The sequence below is a fragment of the Arachis hypogaea genome, chromosome 5 (assembly GCF_003086295.3).
Source record: "Arachis hypogaea cultivar Tifrunner chromosome 5, arahy.Tifrunner.gnm2.J5K5, whole genome shotgun sequence".
NCBI lineage: Eukaryota > Viridiplantae > Streptophyta > Magnoliopsida > Fabales > Fabaceae > Arachis > Arachis hypogaea.
The window spans coordinates 85,133,887-85,150,211 of NC_092040.1; the positions used below are offsets into that span (position 1 = coordinate 85,133,887).

Sequence of the window (16,325 nt, forward strand, 5' to 3'; positions counted from 1 at the left end):
AAAGTTAAGCTGGAATTGGGCTGGACTCGTGCTAGCTGCACAAGCCCTGCCACGCGTACGCGTGACCCACGCGTCCGTGCCGTTTTCAAATTTAGGCCATCCACGCGATCGCGTCAACCACGCGACCGCGTCACCCAAAGATTTGGCAATATGAATTTCAAACAGAGAGCTGCGTGACAGTGAGGCTGCCCTCACGCTAATGGCACAAATCGATCCACGCGACCGCGTGGATGACGCGTCCGCGTCATTTCATAGAAGCGCTATCCGCGCGAACGCGTCACTCACGCGTTCGCGTCGACTGCGCCGCACAACTTATCTTAATCTGCCAAAATATCTTATCTTTTTCTTCCCTAAATCCTACTTTTTCTTTTCCTCTATTATTTCTTTCTTCCCCCTTCCTCCATCTTCCTTCTTTCTTCTTCCTTCTTTCTCCTTTCTTTTTTATTTTCATGCATTTTTATGTTAGTGTTGGAACTTTATTTAGGTCTTTCACTATTACTTGTGGATTATTATGGAGTTGTTTGACAATTCGTATTACTTGGAATGCTTGCATGTTCCAAATTCATTCTTCCCGTATCATATTAAACATACATACTAAGTGTTTGTGAAAAATCCCGTATGGCATTGTGCATTCTTCATTATTTTATCCTTCTACTCTAATGCCTGTTTTTCACAAAACCCTTTCCAATATTTTATTAATTAAATATAATTGTCAATACGAATGTTATTGTTAGTTTCTTACGACTAATAATATAGTAAGGCTTTTAATGCTTAATTTATGCTACTCATGCCTTTGTCAGCATGCCAATAAACATCTTGCATTTAATTGCCTCAATTTATCATGCTATGCTTCCACTGATGTCCTAATTTCATGGAATCGCGACCATGTGTTAATGACATTCTTCTTTATTTTGGCATGATTATTACTCGTATTGCCCTTTTCCTTGCTCTATACCTTTGACTTCATGTCCCTTTCTCTTCTCCCTTTTTAGGATGGCCACCAGGAAGGGTAAAGAGAAAGACTCTACAACGAGCATCAGTTGAGGAAACCACAACCCCCGCTCACCTGTACAGCTTTGCATGCACCGAGGACGGTGCAATTTTCAAGTGTTGGGAGGTCGATACCGATCTTTGTGGGTTAGTACCTTCCTGTCTCAACACCAACGTTTAAATTAGTTGTTGCATTTGCATGTTTGTTTGATTTTGTGCATATATTACCATTACTTGGTTGAAGTAATATTTTCTTTTTCAAGAAACTTTTTATAGTATTTCACTAATTTAAATTAAAAACTTTTTGACAAACTTGTTTGAAGAAATATTATTTTGGAACATGGTTTAGAGCTCGAACACACAAAACCAGTGAGATTTTGAGCCCACTTGATTGGTTACATTTTACCAACCAATATTTTATTTTTGGTGTGTGTTTTTCTCTCTAAAATTGTGATCTTTGTCTTGCTTAATTCTATATTTCCATTATTTGATGTATGCATGCACTTATATGATTGAGGCCTTGTTTCACTGAGCTTACATACCTATATGGCCTTACCTTTCATTATCCTTTGCAAACTAATGTTGAGCCATTTTACCCCTTTGTTCTTTACTTTAGCTCATCACTAACTCTAAGCGGAAAAAAATAATGTCCTTAATTTGAATCTGATTAGCTTAGACTAGTGAAAGTGCTCATGAATTAAGTGTGGGGAAAGTGGGTTTAGAAACGTTTGGTTTGGGAATTGAGGATGTTAGACTTTCTGTGAAAATACGAAAAATGTTAAGAACATGTTTATGCATTCAATACCTTAATCATATGCATTGAAAAAAAAATTTAAGAAAAGAAAAAAAAGAGCATAAAAATAAAAAGGGGACAAAATGCCCCAAAGTAAATGGTGATAGCAATGCACATGTATTGTACTCAAAACTTGGAATGCATAAATATGTAGTAAACACAGTTAATGGGTAGTTATTGATTTTATATTATGATTACATGGATTGTCCTAAGATAGGTGGAAAGTTTAAGTTAATTAAGGATTCATATTTTAGTCCACTTGACCAAATACAATCCTACCTTGACCCTAACCCCATTACAACCCTTAAAAGACCTCTTGATATGTGTATCTGTGCATTAATTTTTGTTGATTGTTAGATGAAGAGCAAGCTATAGAAAGCAAGATTAGTAGAGAATTGAGAGAATTGACCCTAGACACTTGAGAGTTAGAATGATATACACTACCAGTAAGGGTTCAGTGCTTAATTCTATGTTCCCTGCTTTCATGAGCTATCTTCTTCTTGCAAGTTATTTGTATTGCATTTTGTGATTTAAATTAGTGAAATCCAGTTCATATTTGTTCTTGAAAGATTTATTTACTTTTTCACCAAGTAGGTAGAATCATTTTAGCATGTAGTTGCATTCACATAGATAAGTTGCATTTCATACATTCTATCATTCTTCTTCACTCCCTTATAGCTTCTCTTGAGCTTAGCATGAGGACATGCTAATGTTTAAGTGTGGGGAGGTTGATAAACCACTATTTTATGGTTTATCTTGTGCTCAATTGAGTGGATTTTATCAACCTTTCATACACTTATTCATACTAATTGCATGAGTTTACGTTTTCCTTCCGGATTTTGTGCTATGATTGAAAACATGCTTCTTTGGCCCTATATTTGCTAATATTAATCCTCTCTTATTACCATTAGATGCCGTGATATGTGTGTTAAGTGATTTCAGGGATTACAGGGCATGAATGGCTCAGAGGATGGAAAGGAAGCATGCAAAAGTGGAAGGAATACAAGAAGTTGAAGAAACTGCTAAGCTGTCTAGCCTGACCTTTTTGCACTCAAATGGTCATAACTTGAGATACAGAATTCAAAATGAGATAGTTTTAGTTGCGTTGGAAAGCTAAAATCTGGGGCTTCGCAACGATATATAATTTGACATAGCTGCCCTGACGTTAGGTGACACAAATGTGTGGATGACGCGCCCACATCGCATCTGCAAAATCTCAATCCACGCAAACGCGTGGATGACGCCTCCGCTTCACTTTGCCGCGACCTGTATGAACCAAATTTCACAATCAGCAATTTCTGGGCTGTTTCTGACCTAGTTCTCGGCCAAGAAAACACAGATTAGAGGCAATAAAGTGGAGGAATCCATTAATTCATCATCATTCATTCATAATACACACTTTACATAGTTTAGATGTAGTTTTTAGAGAGATAGGTTCTCTCCTCTCTCTTAGGAATTAGGATTAGGATTAGGATTTATCTTATTGGGATTGTTTCTTCATCATAGGTTGAATGTTCCTTTTATTAACTTTTCCAATTTAATTTATGAATTCCATGTGAAAATTGATTTCCTTATTTAATATGATTTGAGGTATTTCAGACCCATGATTGTTTTCTTTTATTTATATAAATAATTTGGATTTTTCCCCCTTTTGGCTTTGGTTAGGTAATTGGTAACACTTGAGTTGTCAAACTCAGCAGTAATTGAAATGGGCAGATTCTAATTGATCTAGATAGCACTAAAGCTAGTCTTCCCACAGGGATTGACTAGGACTTAAGGATCAAGCTAATTAGTCCACTTGACCTTCCCTTGTTTAATAAAGGATAACTAAGTGGGATTAAAACCCAATTCTCATCACATCTGATAAGGATAACTAGGATAGGAATTCTGATTCTAATACCTCACCAAGATTTATTTTATCATTACTATTTTATTTTTCTTATCATTTAACATACTTGTTCCTTACTTTCAAAACCCCCAATTTACAAGACTCATAACCAATAATAAGAACATACCTCCCTGCAATTCCTTGAGAAGATGACCCGAGGTTTAAATACTTCGGTTATCAATTTTATCAGGGATTTGTTACTTGTGACAACCAAAACGTTTGTAAGAACGGACTTTTGTTGGTTTAGAAGCTATACTTGCAACGGGAATTTATTCTGAATTCTAGACCACGCAAAAGTTCTCTCTTCAAAATAGCGTCGTTGCTGGTGAATTGCAAACGTGTGCCTTATTATTGGTTATTGTAAATATTTTTCTTTTACTTGTTTATTTGTTTTTGTTTCCCCTTCTTATTTCTGATAAGCTACTATGAATTCTCACCCCTCTCGCTTTGAGTTTGGTTCTACTTTTGTTGCAAGGAATGGAAGCTATAACAGGACTATGCATCAAGGTCTAAGCAATCAAAGATGGATGAAGCCAAGAGGATCTGATCACCCTTTTAGGCAACAACACCCTCCTAGATATCATGGACAGAGACCATTCTGTAATGCATACCAAGCTAATAGTTATGGTGGACCACCTTGTAGCTACCAACAAGCCCCACCCTATGCCCAGAGACCATCCTTTCAACATAACCTCAACCCACCTTACTCACAAGCTTCTTTTCACCACTCGCCACCAGACGATCCTTATCCAACCCAAAGCCAATCCAATTACTCCCAAGAACCACCACTCCCCTATACACCATGTCCATATCCATCAAGCCAAGAATCACAGGTTCGCTTCGAAGAATTAGTAGACTAATTTCATACAACCCTTCATCAACTGGAGCAGGCAATAAATCAATTATCTTCCAGAAGTTCAGACACTCAACAAACCCCCATGGCTTCATGTGGAGAATCCAATGAAGAACGTAGCATGAAGGAGACACTAGAAACTCCAGTGGACAGTATAGAGCATAACTTCATGCTAGAACAAGTAGAGGAAGCTGTCATTGTAAAAAAAGAAGAGTTGGTCAAAGATTTAGGAGATGCCAAACCTCCGCCAGAATCCAGAGTTGTGGAGAATTCTGTCGAAGACGTTACAATTGATGCTAAGGAGGATAGTGCACAACCCCCAAGGCAGGTATCTTATGAGGAATTGGACAGAATAACCCAAGACGCATGTCTCCTTGATGATGATAATCACAAGTCAAGTCCTCTTAGTAATGAACTTGCATCCGCAAGTGAATTCTTTGAGATAGAAGAATCTTCCCCAAGTGAATACGAAGATTGTAACACCCTAACTACCAAAGCTCACGCTTCCGGCTGCGCAACTCTGATAGCTCGAACATTACGACGACCCTTATACTAGTTAATACCAAAATATGAGCCTGTTTAAAACTTTAAAAACGCAATACCACTCCCAAAATACTTTCGTTCGACAAAGTACATCCATAGATACCATACAACTTACAAAAACTCTTAAAAGATACATCCATATATATACATACATATATATATAAGTAATATTACAAACATTAACCAATACAATTCCTATCCCTCTTATAGAATATATCAAGATAAAGGCGAGGGTACAAAAATAATAATCTAAAGCATTACAGAGCATCTCAATAACAAAAAATAAAACTCTTCATAACTTCTGCGCCCAAATCCTGAAAGGGGAAAAATGTAAGGGGTGAGAACATCATCCTCGAAAGGGTTCTCAGTAGAGGGTTTTTGGGAATTACTGTAATAGGATACATGAGGATAAACCGTACCAGTGATTAATAACCATCTTATGCCTCTTTTTCAAAAACAACAGTTTACAAATAAGGTAAAGTCAGAAATCTTTTCTGAAAGAGGAACTGTTCAATTCTCAAAACATCAAAGCATTTCAAAAAGGTTTATCTATACTGAACCAAAATAACCTTTCATATCTTATTCCAAACCAGAACCACAAAACCGAAATCAACCATCGGTCCATCTCATTCAACCACGGCCCTAGGCCCAAACAATCCAACCACAACCAATCCACCACAATCCAACAGAGTTCCAGATACAAACACAAGTAGGAAGATGCAAACACAAACAAACAGTTATTGCAAGTAGGACAATTAGCAGTTAATCACATAGGCAAATCAAGTACAATATGCATACCCAAACAATGTCACATAGATGCATATGATGCATGCCTGTCCCTAGTGGCTGATGATATCATCTGTCGGTTATATAGCCAACCCGACACGTCCTGGTAGCTAACCATGGACAGAAACACCCATCGTGGAGCAAGTAGGTTTGAGCTACATCCCCATTGCTACTACCCGCTCAACCCAGAGCCAGTGGAATAACCACTACTGCGGCTACTACCCAGGCGGGTGTTTAACAGCTCAACCTGGAGCGAGTGGAATCACCACTACCACCGCTACTACCCAGGCGTCACAGTCTCTGACCTGGAGCAAGTGGGACGAACCACAACCCTTGCTACTACCCAGGTACCTCAAGCATATATTCATTCAGTCCAACCATGGATCAACATCCATCTCAGCCATTTGGCTAAAATTCATAATTCATAGTCAGCCATACGGCCCATAACTCATTCGGTAATCAGTCATAAGTCAATATCACACACAGCCATTTCGGCTCACGGTTCAATCCAGAACCAGCCAATATTCATAATCATACACAGCCATTCCAGCCCATAACAAAACAGCACTTCCACACTCAACATCATCAGATTCATAAAACCGGCATTTAAGCCATAAATCACTTTTCTCAAGCCATTTCACTTTGAAATCAAATTTCAACTCTTTTCAGCCTTGGCTTTAAAGATCTCGTTTCTCAAATCATCTCAGGCTCATAAGCCGAATTTACTCAAAGTGAGTTCCCTTTTTAAAACAAAGCCACTCTCGACATTCTCTTTCCAACACTTCCAGAACCATGGAAAGTTAAAGATTCATTTTGGGAACATTCAAAATCACCCATCCAACAATGGGATTTTATAACAAAAGTTTCTTGCCAGAGTCCCAAGTCTTTAGGGAAGGTCAACTTATATAAATTCCTTAAAATTCATTGAAACGCTTAAAATCATAAATTCTCGGTTCAAGTAAATAAAACTGAATTTATTATAAAACCGATCATACAAAATCACAAGTTCCAACCCGGTCCAAAAATCAACTCGTTTGAAACGAAACCGGTTCATTTGGATCAAACCACCTTCAGGTTTCTTTTTGGAACCCATTTTTCCAACTCTTCCAAAATGTCTCAAACTTGATTACTCAATCAAAAGTCTAGGTTCCTTTAAAAATCACTAAAAACTCCTTTTTATATTGAAATCAATATTAACGCATCATTCTTTCCTTCAGTGATTCAAACGGTAAAAATAGTTCAGTTCTAAATAAGCCGAACTCAACGTATAAGGTTCATTAAATAAATTAAGCTTGAAAACATAAATATCCTTTTAATGAATCAAATAATACAATTTCTCAAATCCAACCCTTTTTAAATAACCTTACAAACAAGTGTAGGATTTTGTAGAAATTTCGGCAGCACCTCCCCTAAAACCTGGACTTTTGCCACCCGGTTCGGGTCCCAACTAAACCATTTCTCATTCCTTTTCAACAGCTCAAAACCAGAAATCAATTTAAAGCAAGCTAAATCCAACAATCGCCTCAGTGGCGTTTCTCAAGGATACCATTTCAAAATCAACTCAATATCGATCGATATAACTCATTTCCAAAGCTTTAAAGAAACGGTTCAATAACAAATCATTTGTCCAAAACCAAATCAATTAAAATAAACCAGGCTGAATTCAAAAGTGCATTCAACTTTTCACATTATTGAAATAATTGACTCAATTCAAACCAATCCTCAACGGTTTAAACTCAGATTTCAAATCTTTAAAGAATCCACTTCAAAATATTATATTTCACAAAGCCGCACAACAACTCAGCCAAACCAACATTCATAATCATTCAAGTCAATCAAATAATACATAAGGCAGATACAATCACCAAATACACAGTATCTCACATCAGTATCCATGTGTAATAATTCCAATACACAAAACATAGTTTTTGGAAAGCGCCCCTACCTCAAAACGCAAAACCATAGCCCAAATGCCTCATCAAGTCCTTTCCGCCTCAAACCGAACTGACGGGAACTAAAACCTCAGCTCCCAGCCACTTTTGCAACAGACTCAACAACTCTAGTCGCAACATACAACAACCGAAACTCAATTGTATAGCAACTAACGCCACAAACCTCAGTGTATGATAACAGAATAGTAACTAAAGGGCTTTCAAATCGAAAACGCTTACCGAACCGAAGGAGGAACGGCTGAACCGACACAGTGGCAGTCTTCGAACCGGCTCGGCGGCAGCCCGGCAGCCACCTCAAGCGGCAGCGGCGACGAATTCCAATCACGACGACTGAAACCAACAGGCAGTGATCATAGAAACCTCGGAATTCAAAAAGGACAGAAACCTCAAATAAAGCCCTTACCAGAAGAGTTCTCCGGCGACGGCAGCAAGGTTCTCCGGCGACAGAAATGGGCAGAAACTCCGGTGTGGTTCCGGAGGCCAGGCATGACGGCGTGAGTCAACACGGAACCAGGCAGGGCGGCAGCAGCTCGTTGGCGGCAGCGGCTTCCTCAGGCGGCACGGACAACGCCGGCGCTGGCCTCTGCAGTAGCTCCTCGCGAGCGTTCTCCCCCCTCTCCTCCATCGATGGTGCAATGGCACTGGCGGCGAGGCGTGGCGGGGCACGAACATCGGCGGCTTCTTCGATGGTGCCAGGGAGCGACAGCGATGCACGAAGCTTCTCCCACGACGGCAATAGCGCGGTGGCGGCGCTACAGAGGCTCCCTCCTCCTCTGCCCCTCGCACGACGCTTCCTTCTACTCTGAACGGCACCGTCGGCGCCCTCCTTTCCCGGAGACAACCCCTCTCTTCGGCGCTGGTGGCAACAGCGGGATGGATCCGACGGCAGGACGCGGTGGCGCCGCGGCGAGGTGACCGGCGCCAGTAGCGCGGCCCATCCCTACCCCATGATCGCAGCTCTCCTCAATCTCTCCCTTTCTGCTTCTCTTTTCTTTCTTTCATGAAAACAAAAGGGAAACCGTGTGTGGCATGAATGAAAGAGGGAAGGAAGACAGATTGAGTGTGGCGGCTGGGTTACAAGGATTAGGGTTTCATTTTTGAAACTTAGGGTTAGGGGCAATATAGTAATTTCACTTAAAAATAGGGATAATATAGTAATTAGAAATGAGTTCTAATCCAACAACAATAGTGTATAAAAATACTATTTGCTCATCAATCATACAAATTATTTTTCGTAAAATGCCCAAATCAAAATAATTAGAAGTAATATAATTAAACCCTTTATTTTCCAAAGTAGCTATATTAATATTTAAAACATTACTTATTTAATCCAAATCATATAAAATTTTTATTATTTCATAACTATCAACTTTATACTTTAAATATAGAAAATAATCCAATAATTATAAAATTGGATAATAATCATAACTTATCTCAAATCCAATAAATCAAAACTTGCCTTAATTATCTATAATAAAATAATCTCTGAAATTAAGGCTATAAATAACTGTAGGATTTGAGACTTGCTCATAATAAGACTTTTCAAAGATTCTGGGTCTTACATTCTACCCACCTTATAAAAATTTTTGCCCTCGAAAATTGATACAAAATGAAAGAAATTCCATAACAGTTCACCCTTGAACACATTTAAGGAAGAAGCAAAAATATCTCAAAATATAATCATATATACGATTTTCAAATACTTTGATTGTCATAAGCTTAAGGATGTAAAGGTAGGAGTGTGATTGCAAGGCAAACGTTACAAGGTAGGCTCAATGCAAAAGTTAACATGGGTCAATCATGTGATAGAAGGGCAAAGCATTAAAGGCTATAAAACAGGATGGAGTTAAAACGACGTGCTTAACCTCTGCACACTAATCTCATATCAACCTCAAAGTTTCAACTTTCCAACTCCATCAAGCACTTTACAAACCCCAAATTCGATCATTAGCCTAACAACCACAAACCCGTTCGCAAGGAACAAAACGCCCACAACTCATACGTTGCACACCTACCGCTTCAACTTCCGTATACACATCACGTCTTAAAGAACTAACGTATCGCGTTACTATGTCTACAAGTCGCACGTGATATCAAAACAATTATCGAGTCTACTCAGAAGGATACAAGATTTAGAAGGGAGAGTCAAATGTCAAGGATAGCAATAATAGATTTGAGAGGATGTAGCCAATCCCAGATGCCGCAGGATACTCAGGCAATGAAGTTTTCTAGACACAATTCAATTGACAACCTCAAAGATGACCATTGAATCAAAGAAATCCAATAGGATCAATAAGAAGAAAACCAGCGCATCAGTTTGAAACAAACTCAAGCTAAGTCGAGGAAGCATGATGTTTACAGAAGAAAATATTTCAAACCCAAGATAAAACTCAAGAGCACGATTAAAAATACTCCCGGATACATTGTTCATAGAAGAATCGAAAACTTGCGAAAAAATCATTTCGCAATCTAAAAGATAAGTTAAACAACAACTATCCTTAAGGGAGTAACAAAAGCATAAACGTGGCTTTGCTCTAATTCAATCTCATGTTGAAGTAGATTATGCAGAGTTTTAAAAACAAGGTGCTCACACGTTTGGCTAAAAGCTAAAATATTTCCTCAAAACATTTCAGAAAGATAATTAGGTGCACAACTTAACCAAAAGCAATCATAAAACTCGGAAGAGAAATCAAATGCTTGTTCAAAATTTCCCAAAATTCATATTCAAACAAGTATGTATAGCATTTATAGCAAGGACGAAAGAGGAAGTTAAATTCTCTTTAGAAAAGAAAATCCGAGGTAAAAATTTGCTTACAGTTGGTAAGGAAACAAGTGGTGCGTTACAAACGAACAGGTTTCCATTAAACAAGAAAACTTTTCAAAACCTCATTTAAAATAGCGCATGTCAACTTTAAAACAATTTTGTCAAAAATTGAATAATGGTTTCAATCCCAATCAAGCAACAGAAACTAAATTTCATTTAGAATTTCTTCAAAGAGACTTTAAAACTTCTTTAAAAGTTCAAAACAACTCCAAAGTGTTCTTGAAATCACTATCTCAGAAGGACATTCAAGGAGATTATAATGTACTTAAAAGGAGTCAAGCCACAAAAGAAAGAATCTCAAATCAAAATAGTTAAAACAAGATCCACTAGGCGTGACACATCAAACCAGCTTTCATTTGACTCAAAAGAATATAAAAATCATAGAAAAAGACAACTTAATCATTAGTAACTTCTCAAGGATAAATCTTTGACTAAAAACTTTGTTAGAGACAATGAGAAGATAAACGATGCACTAATTTGAAACGAATCAAACTGACTCACATAAGGATGAAATTTACAAGATTGGAAAAACCAAGATCAATGGTAATGTTCACAAATTGTAAAAGATTAGTTAAAAATAAGGTCAAGTATGATATTCATATAGATGGAAGGTTTAGTAGAGAATTTAGTCCGTTCATAGGAAGAAAGCTATGAGTCCAACACTCTCAAAAGAACAACAATGGCATAAATCATATAGCATGCTAAATCAAACTCAATTCAAAATAAGTTAAGTAAAGCTTATCAGCCGAAACTCAACCGGGATAAAAGTAAAAAAGCTTTCCTTTCCAAAATTTTGAAAAATATCCAAATACATAATCAAATGAATATGTGCATGGGACCGTAGTAAAATTACTAGAAAGTCAAATTGTATTTTAAAGTAAATGTAGTTCCGTAAACCAGTAAAAGTACAGGCAAGATATTAGAGACAAATAGTTATTAAACTGTATAAGAAATCTTCAAAGTTCATATATAGTATATATCTATTCAACAGAAATTTTCATAAAAATCTCAAAAATTGGCTGTAATCACTGTTAAATAAGAGAAAAATTGAATCAACAATCTCTCTAATAATGAACTCGAAATCCGGAGTAAAAAGGCACAGCGCGTCAAGACAAGTTCAAAGCTATATCAAAGAATACATGAATCAAGAAGAACTCAAATAGAGGAAGATAGATGCAACAAGGATTTTTAAATAAGCATATGCACTTAAGATCATTCAAGAAGGCATACGAATAGAGGAATAGAGCTGAAAAATCAAGCTACTTTTCAAAGGGATTAGCAAACAAGAACTTCAATTTAGGACATGAAGGAACAGGTCGACTCGAACGGAATTCAAGACACAACTGAATAGCCTCGAGAAATAGTTTCCAAGTTCCCAAAACCCGCGATCCGCTTTACTCAAAACTCGTATATCATCTATGATAACCCATCAGTGCTTTCATATACATAACTCACTAGTATTAAGCCGGCCAAACTTAATATCAGGAATTATGAAATGCAAGACTAACAGCGTTAAATCAATAGATCGTCATGTGCATAAAGCTCTAATTCTCGTCATTCGACAAGACCTAATACATGACAAACGCTCAGAGTATGCAATTGAAGCATAGTCGGTCCATTCCTCAGGTTCTACAGGAAGGACTGCTCTGATACCATAATGTAACACCCTAACTACCAAAGCTCACGCTTCCGGCTGCGCAACTCTGATAGCTCGGACATTACGACGACCCTTATACTAGTTAATACTAAAATATGAGCCTGTTGAAAACTTTAAAAATGCAATACCACTCCCAAAATACTTTCGTTCGACAAAGTACATCCATAGATACCATACAACTTACAAAAACTCTTAAAAGATACATCCATATATATACATACATATATATATAAGTAATATTACAAACATTAACCAATACAATTCCTATCCCTCTTATAGAATATATCAAGATAAAGGCGAGGGTACAAAAATAATAATCTAAAGCATTACAGAGCATCTCAATAACAAAAAATAAAACTCTTCATAACTTCTGCGCCCAAATCCTGAAAGGGGAAAAATGTAAGGGGTGAGAACATCATCCTCGAAAGGGTTCTCAGTAGAGGGTTTTTGGGAATTACTGTAATAGGATACATGAGGATAAACCGTACCAGTGATTAATAACCATCTTATGCCTCTTTTTCAAAAACAACAGTTTACAAATAAGGTAAAGTCAGAAATCTTTTCTGAAAGAGGAACTGTTCAATTCTCAAAACATCAAAGCATTTCAAAAAGGTTTATCTATACTGAACCAAAATAACCTTTCATATCTTATTCCAAACCAGAACCACAAAACCGAAATCAACCATCGGTCCATCTCATTCAACCACGGCCCTAGGCCCAAACAATCCAACCACAACCAATCCACCACAATCCAACAGAGTTCCAGATGCAAACACAAGTAGGAAGATGCAAACACAAACAAACAGTTATTGCAAGTAGGACAATTAGCAGTTAATCACATAGGCAAACCAAGTACAATATGCATACCCAAACAATGTCACATAGATGCATATGATGCATGCCTGTCCCTAGTGGCTGATAATATCATCTGTCGGTTATATAGCCAACCCGACACGTCCTGGTAGCTAACCATGGATAGAAACACCCATCGCGGAGCAAGTAGATTTGAGCTACAACCCCATTGCTACTACCCGCTCAACCCAGAGCCAGTGGAATAACCACTACTGCGGCTACTACCCAGGCGGGTGTTTAACAGCTCAACCTGGAGCGAGTGGAATCACCACTACTACCGCTACTACCCAGGCATCACAGTCTCTGACCTGGAGCAAGTGGGACGAACCACAACCCTTGCTACTACCCAGGTACCTCAAGCATATATTCATTCAGTCCAACCATGGATCAACATCCATCTCAGCCATTCGGCTTAAATTCATAATTCATAGTCAGCCATACGGCCCATAACTCATTCGGTAATCAGTCATAAGTCAATATCATACACAGCCATTTCGGCTCACGGTCCAATCCAGAACCAGCCAATATTCATAATCATACACAGCCATTCCAGCCCATAACAAAACAGCACTTCCACACTCAACATCATCAGATTCATAAAACCGGCATTTAAGCCATAAATCACTTTTCTCAAGCCATTTCACTTTGAAATCAAATTTCAACTCTTTTCAGCCTTGGCTTTAAAGATCTCGTTTCTCAAATCATCTCAGGCTCATAAGCCGAATTTACTCAAAGTGAGTTCCCTTTTTAAAACAAAGCCACTCTCGGCATTCTCTTTCCAACACTTCCAGAACCATGGAAAGTTAAAGATTCATTTTGGGAACATTCAAAATCACCCATCCAACAATGGGATTTTATAACAAAAGTTTCTTGCCAGAGTCCCAAGTCTTTAGGGAAGGTCAACTTATATAAATTCCTTAAAATTCATTGAAACTCTTAAAATCATAAATTCTCGGTTCAAGTAAATAAAACTGAATTTATTATAAAACCGATCATACAAAATCACAAGTTCCAACCCGGTCCAAAAATCAACTCGTTTGAAACGAAACCGGTTCATTTGAATCAAACCACCTTCAGGTTTCTTTTTGGAACCCATTTTTCCAACTCTTCCAAAATGTCTCAAACTTGATTACTCAATCAAAAGTCTAGGTTCCTTTAAAAATCACTAAAAACTCCTTTTTATATTGAAATCAATATTAACGCATCATTCTTTCCTTCAGTGATTCAAACGGTAAAAATAGTTCAGTTCTAAATAAGCCGAACTCAACGTATAAGGTTCATTAAATAAATTAAGCTTGAAAACATAAATATCCTTTTAATGAATCAAATAATACAATTTCTCAAATCCAACCCTTTTTAAATAACCTTACAAACAAGTGTAGGATTTTGTAGAAATTTCGGCAGCACCTCCCCTAAAACCTGGACTTTTGCCACCCGGTTCGGGTCCCAACTAAACCATTTCTCATTCCTTTTCAACAGCTCAAAACCAGAAATCAATTTAAAGCAAGCTAAATCCAACAATCGCCTCAGTGGCGTTTCTCAAGGATACCATTTCAAAATCAACTCAATATCGATCGATATAACTCATTTCCAAAGCTTTAAAGAAACGGTTCAATAACAAATCATTTGTCCAAAACCAAATCAATTAAAATAAACCAGGCTGAATTCAAAAGTGCATTCAACTTTTCACATTATTGAAATAATTGACTCAATTCAAACCAATCCTCAACGGTTTAAACTCAGATTTCAAATCTTTAAAGAATCCACTTCAAAATATTATATTTCACAAAGCCGCACAACAACTCAGCCAAACCAACATTCATAATCATTCAAGTCAATCAAATAATACATAAGGCAGATACAATCACCAAATACACAGTATCTCACATCAGTATCCATATGTAATAATTCCAATACACAAAACATAGTTTTTGGAAAGCGCCCCTACCTCAAAACGCAAAACCATAGCCCAAATGCCTCATCAAGTCCTTTCCGCCTCAAACCGAACTGACGGGAACTAAAACCTCAGCTCCCAGCCACTTTTGCAACAGACTCAACAACTCTAGTCGCAACATACAACAACCGAAACTCAATTGTATAGCAACTAATGCCACAAACCTCAGCGTATGATAACAGAATAGTAACTAAAGGGCTTTCAAATCAAAAACGCTTACCGAACCGAAGGAGGAACGGCTGAACCGACACGGCGGCAGTCTCCGAACCGGCTCGGCGGCAGCCCGGCAGCCACCTCAAGCGGCAGCGGCGACGAATTCCAATCACGACGACTGAAACCAACAGGCAGTGACCATAGAAACCTCGGAATTCAAAAAGGACAGAAACCTCAAATAAAGCCCTTACCGGAAGAGTTCTCCGGCGACGGCAGCAAGGTTCTCCGGCGACAGAAATGGGCAGAAACTCCGGTGTGGTTCCGGAGGCCAGGCATGACGGCGTGAGTCAACACGGAACCAGGCAGGGCGGCAGCAGCTCGTTGGCGGCAGCGGCTTCCTCAGGCGGCGCGGACAACGCTGGCGCTGGCCTCTGCAGTAGCTCCTCGCGAGCGTTCTCCCCCCTCTCCTCCATCGATGGTGCAATGGCACTGGCGGCGAGGCGTGGCGGGGCACGAACGTCGGCGGCTTCTTCGGTGGTGCCAGGGAGCGACGGCGATGCACGAAGCTTCTCCCGCGACGGCAATAGCGCGGTGGCGGCGCTACAGAGGCTCCCTCCTCCTCTGCCCCTCGCACGACGCTTCCTTCTACCCTGAACGGCACCGTCGGCGCCCTCCTTTCCCGGAGACAACCCCTCTCTTCGGCGCTGGTGGCAACAGCGGGATGGATCCGACGGCAGGACGCGGTGGCGCGGCGGCGAGGTGACCGGCGCCAGTAGCGCGGCCCATCCCTACCCCATGATCGCAGCTCTCCTCAATCTCTCCCTTTCTGCTTCTCTTTTCTTTCTTTCATGAAAACAAAAGGGAAACCGTGTGTGGCATGAATGAAAGAGGGAAGGAAGACAGATTGAGTGTGGCGGCTGGGTTATAAGGATTAGGGTTTCATTTTTGAAACTTAGGGTTAGGGGCAATATAGTAATTTCACTTAAAAATAGGGATAATATAGTAATTAGAAATGAGTTCTAATCCAACAATAATAGTGTATAAAAATACTATTTGCTCATCAATCATACAAATTATTTT

At 38.8% G+C, this 16,325-nt stretch overlaps 2 protein-coding genes across 4 annotated transcripts in view; both read right to left on the reverse strand.

Moving 5' to 3' along the window:
• Positions 1-2,776: 2,776 nt before the first annotated feature.
• Positions 2,777-8,928, reverse strand: LOC112801693 (uncharacterized). Of its 3 annotated transcripts, none has more exons than XR_011882175.1 (4): positions 8,209-8,928; positions 8,025-8,135; positions 7,799-7,912; positions 2,777-3,049 (listed from the first exon to the last, which is right to left on the reverse strand). XR_011882175.1 is itself a non-coding variant. In XM_025844600.3 (3 exons), exons 1-3 carry the CDS (start codon positions 8,475-8,477, stop codon positions 5,360-5,362), a joined length of 402 nt encoding a protein of 133 aa, XP_025700385.1. In that variant the 5' UTR covers positions 8,478-8,928; the 3' UTR covers positions 5,141-5,359. The 3 variants fall into 3 exon arrangements, 1 of the variants encoding a protein (XP_025700385.1); XR_011882174.1 differs by lacking the exon at positions 2,777-3,049 and adding an exon at positions 5,141-5,381; XM_025844600.3 differs by lacking the exons at positions 2,777-3,049; positions 7,799-7,912 and adding an exon at positions 5,141-5,381.
• A 3,500-nt stretch (positions 8,929-12,428) lies between these two features.
• LOC112803633 (uncharacterized) overlaps positions 12,429-16,325 on the reverse strand; it is a 33,797-nt gene continuing 29,900 nt past the window's right edge. Inside the window, exons 2-5 of the mRNA XM_072195996.1 lie at positions 15,497-16,052; positions 15,313-15,423; positions 15,087-15,200; positions 12,429-12,669 (exon numbers count right to left, since the gene is read on the reverse strand). Coding sequence (XP_072052097.1) covers positions 15,164-15,200; positions 15,313-15,423; positions 15,497-16,052 — 704 coding nt within the window. The 3' untranslated portion in view covers positions 12,429-12,669; positions 15,087-15,163. The remainder of the gene's footprint in view (positions 12,670-15,086; positions 15,201-15,312; positions 15,424-15,496; positions 16,053-16,325) is intronic.

Bases quoted from the DNA above. Each gene is read 5' to 3' on its own strand.
- LOC112801693 (XM_025844600.3), bottom strand. From the start codon at position 8,477: ATGTTCGTGCCCCGCCACGCCTCGCCGCCAGTGCCATTGCACCATCGA. The intron at 8,136-8,208 runs GTAAGGGCTTTA...TGTTGGTTTCAG, and splicing joins GTCGCCGGAGAACTCTTCTG to TCGTCGTGATTGGAATTCGT. The intron at 5,382-8,024 runs GTAAGCGTTTTC...TTCCCCTTTCAG, and splicing joins GCCGTTCCTCCTTCGGTTCG to GATTTGGGCGCAGAAGTTAT.